The sequence below is a fragment of the Symphodus melops genome, assembly GCF_947650265.1.
Source record: "Symphodus melops genome assembly, chromosome: 15".
Classification (NCBI taxonomy): Eukaryota; Metazoa; Chordata; class Actinopteri; order Labriformes; family Labridae; genus Symphodus; species Symphodus melops.
Window position 1 is genome coordinate 10544867 of NC_136705.1, and position 16382 is coordinate 10561248.

Consider the following 16382-nt stretch of genomic DNA (forward strand, 5'->3'; position numbering starts at 1 on the left):
TATTGAACAGATTGTTTATCGGATGGGTGAAAAATCTGTCAGTTGTCCTCTTGAGTCTTTGCCTAGAAAGCCAAGAAATTATGTTCAAAGAGGACACTTTTTCAGCTGATGAGTTAGTTTAAATGTAACTGCAGGATCATATGGTCTTAATAAATCAAAAGGAAAAAAAAAACAGGGTCTGGAGGTGAAATGAGTTGCTAGAATGTATACTTGAATTACTGCTGAAAGAATTAAACAGGATGAATGAAATACAGTATGTGTCGTTCCCAGCAATGTTGACGTATATTTCATATTTTAGGTTCAAATACCATCAAGGAGGTCAGCAGCTATATTTTGTGCTTGACAATACTTCCTTGTCCATACAAACTTCAAAACAAAAAGATTAGCAGTCTAATCTAACTTTTTAGACAACACCTTGTTTGAAGTATTTAGATAAACATTGAGGCATTTTCAAAGAGGGGATGCTCAGTAGAATATGTGCTTCATGATGTAGCACCTTCTAAAATGGATGATGTCATTTAAGACAGGGGTATCAGGGAGGAGAGCTTTTTTTTCTCTTTGAGTGGTCTAAGCTCCTAAACCTTGAGTGACACTACAGAGGAGGACAGACATGTACAGACAGGAAACACATTGCTTACCTCCACAACCATTTATCAACTGACTAATACTGGACCCAAACATTTATCGAAAGTTATTTGTGTTTAAATGCAAAAACATTCCAGCAAGAACTGAAACATGTATACATGAAATCTGTTTAATTAGTGATGTTGATGATACAGGGAGTTCATCTATTTCGGTATTTCACATGATTGAGATGATGTGATTCAGATTTTAAAAAGACCTCCTGAGAAATGAAAGAGTCAGTGGGCTGGGTAATTGATTTTAAAGTTATTACAGAGCTGTTGTTAATAATGATTTACAGTCAAGCTTCAGTGATTTCCAGCAAGTATTATTGACCAAACCCAGCTCCTCAACCAGAAGCAAACTGTGCCATGTTTACTAATTTTAGTACAAAATAAAACTTAACATCTTCTGCTGTCTTTCTTTTGCTCTACTTATTGTGATATGTAAGTTTTTTAGTGCGTATTGAGAAAGTTGTTTTTGAGTTTACAGATATGTAAAGACTTTAGTCTTTTATATGTATATGTATGTATGTATGTATGTATATATATATATATATATACACACACACACATATATATATATACATATATATACACACACACACACACACACACACACATATCATATACATATATATATACACACACACACATACATACATACATGTATATATATATATATGTATGTATGTATGTATGTATGTATGTATGTATGTATGTATGTATGTATGTATGTATATATATATATATTTTACACCACTTTGATTGGGTTACCTCTCTTTTAATGTAAATGGCTAAGGCTTATTCCTACCAACCATTTCGGAAATTGGATGGGAAAACGAGGTCTCCTGGCCTGTTATAGACGAGGTACTTTGCCTTCACATTGTATGGTTCGTGTTCATCAGAATGCAGCACTTAACTTTACTTTCAATTCTTTATGTATACTCCAGATCAGAGTACCATATTTGTTTTTGCTGGAAATACTTGTTGGCTGCAGGCCTCATTAGACAGTCAACTAAAAGGTCAAGAACACAGTTATTTATTAAAATGTATGTGACAGGATGAAAAGCCTTGGTTGAAGAACTTCCCTCTGATTGTGTTTGAACCAAATATTACACCAGAAAATCTGGTGTCAAGTGTGTTGGTGTGGAGACTCTCTATGATTAATTCAACTGTCAGGAGTCCCAAGGGGTCACATCTCCTGCATGGGTGTGCAATGTCTGTACGCACCTTGGCCACTCCTTTTAAGTGGCCCTGGCATATTAGCTAATGGAGAGCTTATGATCTAATATATGCCATTAATGGCCAGCAGGAAGGGTCACTGCTGAGCCTCACATTAGGCAGCCATTTTAATGTTGCATGGCTGACAATGTATCACACACCTTTAAATTAATAGATTGTTGAACAACAACTTCAAATGTCATACGAGCTCAAAAACTCTTGTTCATACTTTCTTACATCACTTAAATCAGATTTGAAAACATGTATACAATTTCTAAGAGGTTGGAAGCAGCACCATTGCTAAAGACAAGTCCAATAGGTCAGATGACCAAACAGGCTGGAAACCAACCGTTCTCACCACAGAGCATACAGTAGTGAAATATGGAGCATGAATTAAATTTTGTCAATCATTTCCCTTAGCTTAGTTTTGTGTTGTCATTTTTTTTTTGCAGTCTCATTTGTCTAACATATTGGTTTATTTGGAAATGATCTAATGTTGTCGTCTGCCTTTCTGATCTTTAGTTAATTCATAGCCACACAACTCAGCTCACATCAATATCTTTATCTTTGAGTCTTCAGTAGATGTAATGACTGAATATTGGACTTCACATACAGTGGATCAGGCTGACACAGAAAATCCAATAGATTCTTTGATTCATTTTTCTTTACTTAAAAAAAAATCAAGTTAGAAAGTTAACCCTTACTGACCACCAACCCTTGCACACTTAATACCTTTTGACACAAAATACAGCTGTTTTCTGTGTGTGTGTGTGTGTGTGTGTCTTAAACACAAGGTGCATGTGATGTATGTGTGGTGTTATAATCCACAAGTGAGATCATGGAGGTTTGATCTATCCATCAAGTGGATCCTTAAATTGTACAGAATGGATTTAATGGGAGGTCAAACACTCCAATCCCCTCCGGTGTGTGATGTCAGGTGCAAGGGTCAAACACATGTAAACCCAAACAGTGCGTTTCCAAAGGGATGAGAGAGATGATGTTTGTCAAGAAGCTAATGTTCCTTAATCCCTTCAAAGCCTTCAGCTGGATCATGGCAGCCACGCCAAAGTGTTGGGGAGAGAAGGCCTACTTGTCCTTTCTTCAATAGGCCATATTCACTGGCTCAACAGCGACTCATGCTCATGATTTTTAGGTGTTGAGTAATTGCGCTCATAGTGCCTCAAGCTATCAGATTAACCCTTAACTGGCAGGCTTGAGCATGCTTCTCACGTAAAACAATTTGTTCTGTGTTGTGGTTTGTCTCTGTCCACAGTCATCATTATCCAAAGATAAATACGCTTCAGTCAAACACTGATTTTCATTATCAAACAATTAGAATTAAAAGACTTTAATTGCTAGAATCAACACACAAACACACACCTCCAAAATGCCTCATAAGAATTTACAAGAATAAATCATTTTATATTTTTTATTTATAATTACTATAAAAGATAAAAAAAATAATCTTTTATTGTCAGTGCTGTTTCAGCACAATACTTCTAACAAAGCATCACTTCTGGACAACAAAAAACTCTCCTTGAACTGGTTTTTGAAGTGTAAGGAAGAGTAAGAGCTATTGTTACAGTTTTTTAAATCAACTACATCAAGCAACATCAGTACATCCACAGTGACTCAAGATGGTCAACTTCATTTCAACGTCAAAGTGGAATGAAGTAGACAATGAGTGTTGATACTGTATTGTGAAAATAGATAGCTTTATTGCACACATTCATTTGAGCAGAGTTTATGTGTATCATCTGATGTGGATGTGGTTTTGTCTAAAGTCCATCGAGTGTAGGGAGGTGGCCAGGGCTGCATACAGGTGAGAGCTGCTGAACCTTAGGCAGTACACAGGGCTGCTCACAGGGTCTGAGCTAAGCTGGAAGAACTGCATAACACACAAAACAGGAAAATAAATGATAAGGACATAAAGTTAATGTATTATTGCTTCATACCGGGAAAAAATGTATGCACTGTAATGTCATAGTACACACCTGCAGGCATTCAGTGTGCCGTTTGTCCCAAAATCGTACAACACCATAGTATGAGGAGCCACTGGCTATCATGTGATTTCCATCTGTCTGGATGCAGTAAAGAGCGCTGTCATGAGGCTCCTCCCACTCCATCACACACTTCCTGTTGGGAAGGATGGGAGAGTTACTGCTGATTCCTTATTTCCTTATTCCAATAACTTAAAAAGATTTCCAGAAGATAGACTGAGACTTAATGTTATAATATATAGATACAATTTTAAAAGTGAAAAAAATAAAAAAAATGACACAAGCAGAAATACTAAGATCCATAGAATCATCATAGCATCATTTAAAACAATCTGCCCTGCAACAATACAGGTTAAAAATCTGTTTGTTGTGAAACCCAATATTGTAGTAAACAAGGTGAATGTGGGTTCCTGTGTGTGCGTGCGCGCGTGTGTGAGAGGGTGGGTGCAGCAGGAGGACGAGAGAAGGGTGGTGGTGGCTGTGGTTAAGAGAAGGGCAGTATTTTGGGAATAAGTATTTTCTGCCAATAGACATCGATCCTCCATTAGTGCAACCTCATCAATAAGTGATGGAGAGACACCAGGGGCAGACAATAGGGCAGCAGAGATGTCTGGAGGCTCTCACTCTCCCTCACACGCTCTCTCTCAAGCACACGATCACAGACGCTGTTGCATGCACACAAGCGCACAAAGAATAAAAAATACATATGAATGCCTCCTCTTCATCTGTATTTCAACCCAAAGTATCAGAATTGTGTAAAAACTTAAAATGAATGAACTATCATGTGAAATAATTAAGAAAATAAGTCAGTAGCAGTAAACCCTAAAGAGTCCAAACTCTTCAGAGATGACTGTAAGGTATCGTTAGAATAACTCGTTGTGACAAACGTCAGTATTAGTAATATCACCAGTTGAACACATTTAAATGTCTCAAGTTATTTCTCTCCATTGTGAGCCGGGTTACACATATTAAAGTTCTGATTGAAAAAAATTGAAAACAGTGATTTTGAATTATTTGTCAATAGATCTATTGTTTTATTCATCATGTTTTTTATGTATTTAAAAGGAATAGCAGGAGGATATATATTGGATTTAGTGAGGGAAACTGATCAATGCAGCTTGTCTTTGTTTCTATTGTGTGATGAAGCACAGTCAGGTATTCAAAGCAGGATTAGGGATCGGCATTCATGTCTGGTCAGTTTATATATAACAGTTTGTAAATTAAATATTCATAACATGTACTCTTTTATAACAAAATAAATATATTATTGATATATTGCACCACTTTAGAAAGACAAATTCTATCAGACTGTTGGTTATGTTTCCCTCACGAGGAGACGACTATATCAAGAACCCACAAAACCAGACAATTCAGTAGATCTGTCAAGCACCACTGAACCATACAGAATCTACATTCGTATTTTCTTGTCTAACACAATACATTCATCCTTTTACGATAAGTAAGCCTCAAGTTCCAGACAACCTGAACCTCCTGGATGACCCTGGGAGCCTTTTGAGGCCAGTCAGGTTTGACCGTATGAATTATTGATGTCTAAAGAGGGACCCCCCTCTGCCACCTTCACCCCAACCCAACCCAATTCAGAATCCCCCGAGCGATCTGCCAATCAGATCTGATTTGTCTTACTTGACTGATCTCCCTGAAATACAGCCTGGAACCCCTTTAAGCCCAAAATAAAGGCTGCCCCCTCGAAACATGTGAGGGACCCTGCAGGCATGGACTAAGGTGAGGAGCTGCTGCATTCAAATGAACACCACAGTGGGTTTCAGAGTCTTTCCGTGCCGTCACCACTGGATACAAAATAGAAGGCTTAGAATAATAATAACACCACGGTCTAAAGATGATTTCTTTGCTTGACCATCCTGAGAGACGATAAAAATCAAATGAACATGGGACACCAACCCAATATGTGTGTGGGTAGACGGGGTAATGTTAGGCTGCTGGAGATCTCAAGATTTGGATCAATGAAAGACCACCCAATGCCATCTAATGGATGGACTTTAAATGTATACTTTTAGCAAGGGACTTTTATCAGATATTTGGCCAATTTATTTGTAGAGGTCGGGAAAAAACTCATTAGAATGCCAAATAGAGCAAATTAATTCAGCCAGTCTCACAGATGACTGGGGTAGATCATGGAGTATGTAATTATTAATAAACAGACTTTGAATCCACGGATCAATGGACGTAGAATCGCTTTGAAATTGAAAATTCTGAATCAAATCGTGACCCCAAGAATCAAAATTGAATCGAATTGTGAGACACCCAAAGTTTCCCAGCCCTAACACTTTGCATTGTGGGTTTTAAACCTGTTCAATTAACTAGAAATCATTTATAGCAATCATACATCCTTCCATTTGGTAATGCTCTTACTTGGCGCATCAATAATTCTTTACAAATTTAAATGTAGAAAACCAGAAAAAATGGAATCTGTCAAAGCACCTTTTTTTAATCTCTGGTGGTCTTAAGGCATCTAATGTCGAAGCTTCTTTCTGGTGGGCGGGGTTTAGAGATTGATTTGTTGTGCTCCACCTCAACAGACAGTTCGGTAGTTACCTTGGCTTCCTCTAAAAATACTAGAACTGTCTTTATTGCTCATTTATCCAATGACATAAAGACCTTGGCTTGAACATTGATAGTACTTTAACGTGCTTTAAACTCCTCCTGCACATCTACAAATTCACATACTTGCATGGTTTAAATTAAAAAAATGCTCCCAGTGATTACAAATGAAAAGTCACACTTCACCGTTTCAACATGACTATCCCAAAGAAAATTTAAAAAACAAACATACGAATCCTGTTAGCTGTATTCTTTAAAAAGCTACCCTTGATTGACCAATAAAGATCAGGATAAGCTCAAACTAAGCCTCAAACTTGCTAGGAGACCAAATTGACAGCAAAAACACTGAGTTTCCTTTGGTTTGACATATTTTGCAAGAAGTCATGTTATGAATAGAGACGCATTGAAGGTTTCACTGTTAAACAAACATCCCATGTTCACTGTCATATAATAACTTCAAGTTGAGTCTGACAATAAAGAGAAGTGCTTGTGTACCGTGGGTTGAGTCGGAGGTCCCACAGTCGAACGTAGGTATCATATCCACAGGTGAAGAGCTGGAAGGGAGACTCGAACACCATATCCAACACACCAGCACCGCGACGAAACTGTGAGCCCAGACTGCACACACACTCCGACCTGTTGGAGGGGAGCAGCATGAAGAGAGAAGCAATGAAAAGGGGCTTGAACGTTAAACATTTCAGAACTCATTTGAGCAATATTATTCAAATCGAGGTGGAAGAAAAAAAAAACAACAACATACAAATCTGTCACAAGTCAGTTCAACAACAAACACTGACAACATGCTGGCTTCCATCTCAATTCAATTCAAAAAACTTTATTTGTCCCTGGGGGGCACACAGAGCAGAAAATGAACAACAGTGCAGCTATACTAAACATTTTAATAAGGATAAAAAGTCAACAAAATGATAAAATGTCAAGATGCAAGAACGAAGTTAAAATACAAAATTACAAAGTTAAATTTAAAAAGAAGGTACAATTGGACCGTGATCAGACTATAGATGTACTCAGCCATCCATCCATTGAAATCCTTCGGGTTTAGTTCTCTATAAAACCAAGCATATCTAGTCTCTATCGATTGTGACAAACGTATATTTTGACTTCATTACATACTTCTTTCAGTCTGGACAGAATCACCTAAATCAAAAGCTTTTTTCATGAAGCCTTCACAGAGGCAGCACACATTTCGTCAGGTACTTAAAAACATGCCACACCCTGATAAAGTGGGATAAAGGAATTAAGAAATTCGTTTTATTGTAAGTTATAAGTTACATTTTAAACAGAGTACTGCCGAGTGTGTCACAGCTCCGGGATAAAAGAAAGCAACTCTGTAAGTAGAACTAGGGACACACATAATTAGTGTGTAAGGACAAGTGATAAATAAAGTGTCTGGGTTGGTTTGGTTTGGTTTGACGTGTGTGTGTGTGTGTGTGTGTGTGTGTGTGTGTGTGTGTGTGTGTGTGTGTGTGTGTGTGTGTGTGTGTGTGTGTGTGTGTGTGTGTGTGTGTGTGTGTGTGTGTGTGAGAGAGAGAGAGAGAGAGAGAGAGAGAGAGAGAGAGAGAGAGAGAGAGAGAGAGAGAGAGAGAGAGAGAGAGAGAGAGAGAGAGAGAGAGAGAGAGAGAGAGAGAGAGAGAGAGAGAGAGAGAGAGAGAGAGAGAGAGAGAGAGAAAGCGAGGCGAGCTCTGAGCAGCACCATGCTCTTGTGATCACAGCTCTGTCCCGCTTGCTCCTTGCCTCTTGATTATTGAAGAATAACTTGCACTCAGCGGGGCGGATTATTGCAGAATAACTGTCTCTTTGTTGCCATTTAATACCCTCCATGACCGTGACTGTGTGCGACTCTCGCACGTTTGATACCTGCCCCGTAGCAACCATTTAAAAGAGGCTGCTGGCCTTGGCGACCGAGCAGCCCTGTGCTTCCACTCGTGCCCCCCTCCCTTGCCCTGGAGCTCAATCCGCAGGCTCAGGCTGGTAATCCCCCAGTCTTACCTCAGGGGGCCTTCTTATTGGACCAGGACTTTGCCAACAGGGCGCCTTATTGGGTGAAAGCTTTCTCATTGCCAGGGTCTCATGACTAAGCCCAGGCCAATGGGGAGTCTGTGATGAGGCTGAGTTTGTGTCTGTGTGGGGTAGTGACCCCTCGTTTTCCTCTTACCACCAAAACCAAGGAGCTTAGCACATGCCACACAAAAAGAAACTCATTCATGCCAAAGGGATACGAGCCTGTTCATTCATAACTAAATAATGATGTCTCCATCACAGCAACAACACTCTTACTGAAAGAGATCATCAGTTTATACCCCTTTCCTTCTGAAAAAAAAAAAAAACCTTCAATGAGATGGATTCACTCCAAAGCTGCTCTCAAAAACAAACACTGAAAACCGTTTGAAAAGACCAAATGTGAGAGGAAATTTAAAGCAAGGATTCCATAAAATGGGCCTGACATCTGTGAACACATCTTAAAGCCAGTAATAGCACCATGCAATGAGCTACTCTACAGTGCAAAACAGCAGGGACTTTACAAATTGGTAGCTCACTGGCTTTTATGGGCCGCATGTGATTACAGGATGGAGGCATAAGCATATAATCTGTCAAAATGACTGTATCTGTTAGCGAGCAGCGGTGCAATGTTCTAATCTGACAATCCACTCTATTGAGTCCGTCATGTTGAATACCTGAAAGTGGCCTGAAGCGTGACTGATTGGAAAGCGTCATACACGGGGTCGCTCCTTAAAGGGTAAATCATGTACAAAAGTAGCATCGATAAATGGGACAGAGGTGGCGTGTTGGGCTGCTTGGTGAAAATCATACCCACGGTTAGTTTGATCTATATTGAGATCCTGATTGTGAAATGTAATTACTCATTGATTTTACAACATCTGCATCACGCGCAATTAGCATTGTGAGCAAAAACAGCAATAGATGGAAATAGATTAGTGACAAAAAGTGTTGTCGAGAGTTCCGGGCCTTGAACAGAAGAGTCTTGAACAGTATCCTCTTCTGAAAACTACTGGAGCTCAACTTTTTAAACTAACCCGAAACACTGTGCACAACTTTATGTGTTCATGAAAAAAAGATTCCCTATCCGAAAAGTTGATGCTTATGAATCTTTGACTGATCTGATTCATATTTGTCTGGACATATCATTGCTGATCACACCTCAAACAGAATCATTTGCATGCTGTCTTGAAGTGGATGTGAACTGTGACAGGGATCCTGTGAACCGAGCCGAATCAGGAGCTGCAGGTGCAGGGATAAGAAAGTCACCGTGGTCACCTGGGGGAGGACCTGGACTGACCTACGAAGAAACCGGTCTTCCTAAATGATACCTCAATTATAAACTTAGAGACTTAACACACAGTCTGGCGGTGAGGAAAAGATACATGAAATGTTAACATATTTAAAGCACAATATTGTAAAGAGAAACTTTCCGATTTAATACATTTGATTGACTACCAATTTAATCATAACAAGCCGGCTAAACCTACATAAATAGACCCACATCCTAACCCTTACACTTTCCATAATGGGAAATGGTTCTGAAGCATGATGTACAAACAACTATTCAAATGGAAAACATCATTTTGTGAGAAATGATTTTATAGTTTGGGAGAAAAGCAGTTTGAGCTGCACCTACTTTTGTGAGTTGGGTAGACTGTTGGCCCTGGAGGGGGGGCAGACTTAGTGATTGTTATGAAGGGGCTTCTGGCTGTGTGACATACTGGGTCTAAGTCCTGATTTCAGCCTGTCTGGCCTCACTGCAGGAGTCAGGTTGGCTTTAGGGGGCCACACACACACACACACACACACACACAAATTGCAAAAGAATCATTAATGAATTGACATTGTTGAAAAAAAAAAAACAAGAAGAGGCTAAGGGTATTATCCTTTAGTGATGGGAAAGAAAAGTAGTGTGTGTGTGTTTTTTTTGTGTGACAAAAGATGTTAAAGGCTCTTGTAAAGTTAAGTCTGAGCTCCAAACAGGAGCCTGGGGACGCACAGGGAAACAGGCCCTTTCGTCAAAAGCTGTCAGACAGGTAGAGAAAAGACGCCCCGCTGAGGTTTTTATTCACTAAAACAAACAGAGGGGAGCCATGCAACCTGCTACACATCCACCCAATTTACTCTGCACCTCTGAGATTGCTGCAGCAAGAATGCCGGGGACAGTGAAGAGGAGGGGCTCAGGGCTGCTGGGACCCATCAACAATGACCACCCTCAAAAACGTCACATACGCACTGCAAAGACAATACCGCTGCAATTTGTACAACAGAACTTCCAAAGCTGATGCAGACGATTTCACTCGACTCTTTCACTTCCAGGAATGTCAGGAATCCTAGCCTGGCCATTTGATTGTAAAAGAAGGAGGGCTCCCATTCTGAAGGAACAGAGGGGAATCTTGGGACTTGGGAGAGATGGTCAGGGGAGTCCTTTCTCTTTGATGCTTTTTTTTTTCTTCTCCCCGCTCTGTGTTTAGCTACGAGCGGAGACAGTGTGAAGAGTTGGGGTGCTGCTCCAATGGCGCCACTTGTGTGGGAGCCCTCTCTATATGACTGACTATAAAACCTCTTTGTGCCACTGAGTTGAAAAAGGCAAAAACGTGATTGCAATGATAAGAAAAAGAGAAATGTGTTAAAGGAATTTAAAATCAAAGAGCTCAACGAGTGTCGAACCTGCCGTCAACATAAAGGTGCAAACCACAAAACCAAAACAAAGCGAGGTTAGATTAATCACTGGCAGCCTTCACATTGTGAGAAGAATGTATCCAAATCATTCTGTGATGGTGACCAACAATAAATGTATTTCATTACAGCAACATTAAATGTGACAGTAATGAAAAACCAAAATCTTAACAATGATGTATTTCAATTATGTTCAAGTTGATTTTCCCTCAGCAAGTACGAACAGCTCCTCGTACATCAGCCTGCCGAAAATAACAGGAAACTGTCCTGAAAAAAAACCCACAAAACAAAACAACAATAACAAAAAAGACTTCCTCCAGTCCTAAAACCTGTTAACGGTACCAGTATTATCCACCGGGAGAGGGAGTGTCTGCTGGTGTTATGGTGTCTTTTCCATGATCTGGCTGTAGCAGAAAGTGTTTGTCTGGCTGGTTGTGTAGTGCTGAAGTGACAGTGATTTGTTGATTAATCCCTTGACTAAGCTGGATCTTAAATATAAAGGGACATTGTGCACTGGAATCTGAATTTAAACATGAAATTGCTTCTTCTTTCTTTCTTTTTAAACCCGTGCAGTCAGTTGCAGAGTGTCAACCAAGTATGTTCAATCTGATCTATTCCCAGAAGCAAAGCATTAATAAGAAAAAAGAGTGCATACTTGATTATGTTTTCATTGACCTTTAAAGGGATAGTTCATTTTTTTAAAGTGTGGTTGAATGGTGTCAATATTTTTTATTTTCTTATAATTATTATTTTTTTTTTAAATGATGTCAATATTAAGTGTTTTAGTCATAAAGGGATGCCAGTCACTCATGTCCTTTGTTGAGACAACGATAGGATGGGGCCATTTGTACAACATGATTTAGCTCATTTTCAGACGCTTTACTTTACTGTCGGCAAGCCCCTTATTTTTACCTCTACTTTTGTTGTAGCACTACTTCTGCGGCCAAAAACTTTGAGCTCCTCTGCCTGCAGCACACTGTTCTCCTCTTTACGTTTGCTTGTATTTTTGTTAAGTATACTTATATTCATGCGAAAAGTGCCGGATGCCACAATCTTCTCTCTACAACCCAGGTCAAGGTTTCTCCTGCTTATATACATTAGAAATACACAAATATTCACATTATTTATGTCTTTATTATTGTTTCCCAGTTTGAGCTGATTTTGGGCACCGACTGTTGAAAGATTATACGGCTAACAAAGCACAGCCTTGGCTGTAAGAGGACTGACAGCTCTTACTGCACTCTAAATAAAAAGGGAGTCCAGGTGCATTTGATTTTTGTATGGCCGATGAGTAGTGTACATGTGGTTAATGTGGTGTTTACTATGCTATAACTTGAAGATAGTTTTTTTTTTTTTTTTTCATGTTTCCTTGTTGAGCAAATGCAAACACCTTTCACATCCAGATAGGGAGAAAAACAAATCACCGTGACGACAGAGGAGGCATGCTTTATTTAGGTCTGCTTAACCTTATAACCATGTCAAATTCCATCCCCACCTGCAACCTCCAGTATAACCTGCCCACCCATCTCTTCCCTCACTCTTCCTGTGTGTATCCTCTATCTTCTCCCCTCCTCAGATTTCCCAACTATTTCGAAGCAGGAAGCAGCATCCTGTGTTGGCCTCTTCTAATTGGACCAGGTAAAGCTGGGAATTACAGCAGCCTTGGCATGAATGAATCAGGTTTAAGCCCAGCCTTTCAGAAACAGGAATTTTCACAGACCCCTTGATTTGATCTTTTCCCCAACAACATTTTGTGTGTTTCATGGTGTGTGCGGCCCTGAGCCTGGCTCTTTTTTTTTGGTATCGATAAAAGGGCCAGATTGGGCAGTTTGAGATGAAAATTCACGTCAACATAATCTATGTAGGAACATTCACCGGGTAAATGAGGTATTAAGACAACTTTGGTGGTGGCCCTTCAATCCATAACTTAAAGGGATACTTCACCCATTTGCATAAAGCTTTGTATCATTAGAAACATGGAAGTAGTGTTGAATGGTCGTGAATCCCACCCTCATTTTGCCCTGAGACGAGAAAAATATGTTTGTCTTTGACTGGAAGTTTTCGTCATGTGATGCAATATGACACTTTTTGCATCACATGAAGAAAACTTTCAAGCAAAGAAAAACACATTTTCACAGCTTTAATTCAAATGGGATTAATTCAATTACTGGATTCAGTAGAGCTGGAACAAAAGGCTCTGGTTTATTTATGGTCCCTGTGATAAACACTCTCAATTACAGAACAAGAGAGCAGGACGAGGTGTTATTTCAGGAACAACACGTCAAATTCAAGTGCATTTGTGGAGACTTGGAACAGGAGTCTTGCACAAAGCATGACGGGGGAAGCATATCTCTGTTTTACAGGGAACGTCTCCAAGTGCACGTGTTACAGTTTTCAGAGCTGCTCGTTGGCTTACCGTTCAACATCCCAGATGCGGAGAGGAGAGAGGTTCTCACAGCATGCAGTGCCTGTTACGAAGGAGCTGGAGAGGGAGAGAGCAAGAGAAAAAGATGGATGCGTTATCTCTACAACACTGACAGCAAAACAAATCAGATAGAATATTTTCATTTTTTGTGTTTAAAAATGTGATTTTTTTTTTTTAATGTCATCCTGAGAAAAGTAAGATGTTACAATAAATAGGCAGAGAGGCAGAGGCAAACATGACCTTGAGGTTAGTAGTTCCCTCTATGGAACTACATAGGCATTCATGATGTCAACCTAAATACATACGTATCATAAAGAAACCAAAGTATAACAAACGATCAAAGTGACGTGAAAAAAGACTTACAGGTAAAAACGCACCTGTTAGATACTGTATGTCTAAAAGAGTTTCTCTGGAGAGTGTGAACTCCTGACAGTAGTATAAATGTTTAAGCATAATTACTCCTAAAAATAACACTTTAAAAAGTCCCCTCAGAGAAGGCAAGGATGAGAACACGGTAAGAAAGTAAACTGCAGTGCATGCAGATGACACCTGAGTGTCTGTAGAGGAGACAGCACATACACCAAAGGCACGCTGCCTGGACCTTTTTACCACTCTGAGAACACAACACTTTTATTTACTACAGTACAAAGACAATTTAACAACAGGTACAGGGAAAATAGATCCAAGGCGTAAAACTCACACAAACATACAGATTCTCCTCGCTGTTAAACAGCATCTCACACACACACACACACACACACACACACACACACAACATTGTGTCCCTGCCTCCATCGACCACATATTGTTCCTCAGCAAAAAGAAAGAGGGAAAAACTACAAGCGTTGTGATCCTTTGATTGGAGTGGCAGGTTGGAATTAGCAGCCTAGGTATGCACACTCAATGTTTTGCATTCGGGAGGAGGGGGAGCGGTGAAAGGAGAGGGGAGGAGAGCTATGGGAGTGGGCTGATGGGGTGTGTTTGGGTGTTAGAAGCTATGTAGAGGGTGGGGTGATGACCAGGGGTGCTGGTGGTAGGGGGGCTTCTGTTGGGTCTCAGGGCTTAGTGCCCTCCTACAGGGTTGACGGACAGGGGGGAGGACCAGCTTTTTACACACAGAGAGACACTGACAAGTGCTGCTGGCTCGAGGGAAACACAGTGCATGAAGATAGATCCAGAGAGAGGATTGATTAACACCTAGTCCAACTTTTGTTTTATAAAGTAGTACGAAGAGAGGAATAAACATATATTTAAAAAAACAGACTTTTTTGAAGACGTCCTTCCTTATTGTAAGTGTAAGAGATGCACTAAATGCAATTTCTTTGGCCGATCTCAATTTTTTTTTTTAGGCCTGAGCTTTAGATTCCAGTTTTGTTCAACTCCGAGTAACTTCCTTTAAGGAACTGACATCAAAGACTAATATTTGTGTTTTTTTCTGTCATTGAAATGTAATCTTATGTTCATAATAAAACATTGACTGTTAATGAACCATGAACAAAAATATCTTCAACGGTTAACCAGGTTAACTGACTATCTCTCATTCTCATTCGACCAAACCTGTTTGTTCATACCATCGTGTATGGTGGCTTTATATATTAAAAAATAAATAATGAAAACAAGTTACATTTTCTATTGAAATAAACACAACTTTAACTTTCTGCATGAAGTTAACATTCCTGAAAGAGTTAAGCACTCTCTTTGTCCCAAGTTCTTGAATATAACTCAATAATAAATCCATTATTGCCTCTTTTAATTTCACCCTTATCCTCTGTAAGTGACCGACGAGCATGTTATTTTCAATTATCAAACTTAAATAGCCAATTAGATGCATTACGTCCAGTAGCACAACCATGATACCAACTTATAGTTATTCTACTTACAGTTTTCAATACACCCCCATTTCTCTCCTTTTCCCTCTATCTGCATGCTACAAACTTTGAATCTTCTGCAAAGTGTTTGTGCTCTCTTGTCTTGCAGATTCATGTGGATTTGTGTTGTGAACCTGCTTAACTCCAACTTTAAATGTTCTACTATCAGTCATACTCAACTAATCTACATTCGAGTTTTTATAGAAAATAATAGTCCGAATTGCCAAAATGACTGGCACTGGAACTTTAAGTCTGAACTACTGTTTGTTAGATTTTGCTGTTTGTACGTCTCCCTGTTTGTCCAAAGCTGAAATTAAACAAGTGGGTAAAGAAATAACATTCATCATTTGGCTCTAACCCCAAAGCTATCCTCATTAAAAAAAACAAACAGAATTATCGTTACAGCAACATATTCATATTTTACTAGTTTACTGAGGTCTGTGTTTAGTGGCAATGCTTTCATACTGTTTTGATGCAGCCAGATATAGCTACAGCTAACTGTCAGCTACTCTCTCATTAATAAGTACCAATAAAGTGTTTAGACTTTATTCTGGCTTTAGAAGGAACACATTGCAAACACAGGTGTTCTATAAAACATGAACAGCTGACGGACATAATACTGTGAGTAAAAGCTAATGTACACTCTTGACTTTCTTTTATTTATTGCATTCAAAAAGCTAGAGCAATATTGCATAATGTTATTTTACATTTCATATTTTCCTCATACCGTGCTGGCCTAGTAAAATTACTGAGTAAGGAAAAGATGTCTCACTGTGGCTTTACTATGCTAGGGTTTTTGAGGTTGCAAGCCAAGCTGTCACTTATCATATAGCTGACATGCTGAGAAAATCATTCACCCGTATTATATGTCAATAGTAAAAAAAACGAGAAAAAAAAAAACAGTGGACTGGAAATACTGTAACGATCAGCTGAAGAAATCATGTAAAACTTACAGATTATAAACCCA

The 16382-nt window shown here is 39.3% G+C and overlaps 1 protein-coding gene across 1 annotated transcript in view; it reads right to left on the minus strand.

Moving 5' to 3' along the window:
• Window positions 1-3535: 3535 nt before the first annotated feature.
• The window catches only part of fbxw4 (F-box and WD repeat domain containing 4), a 32625-nt gene continuing 19778 nt past the window's right edge, over window positions 3536-16382 (minus strand). Inside the window, exons 6-9 of the mRNA XM_079363518.1 lie at window positions 13539-13604; window positions 6920-7060; window positions 3839-3980; window positions 3536-3732 (exon numbers count right to left, since the gene is read on the minus strand). Coding sequence (XP_079219644.1) covers window positions 3598-3732; window positions 3839-3980; window positions 6920-7060; window positions 13539-13604 — 484 coding nt within the window. The 3' untranslated portion in view covers window positions 3536-3597. The remainder of the gene's footprint in view (window positions 3733-3838; window positions 3981-6919; window positions 7061-13538; window positions 13605-16382) is intronic.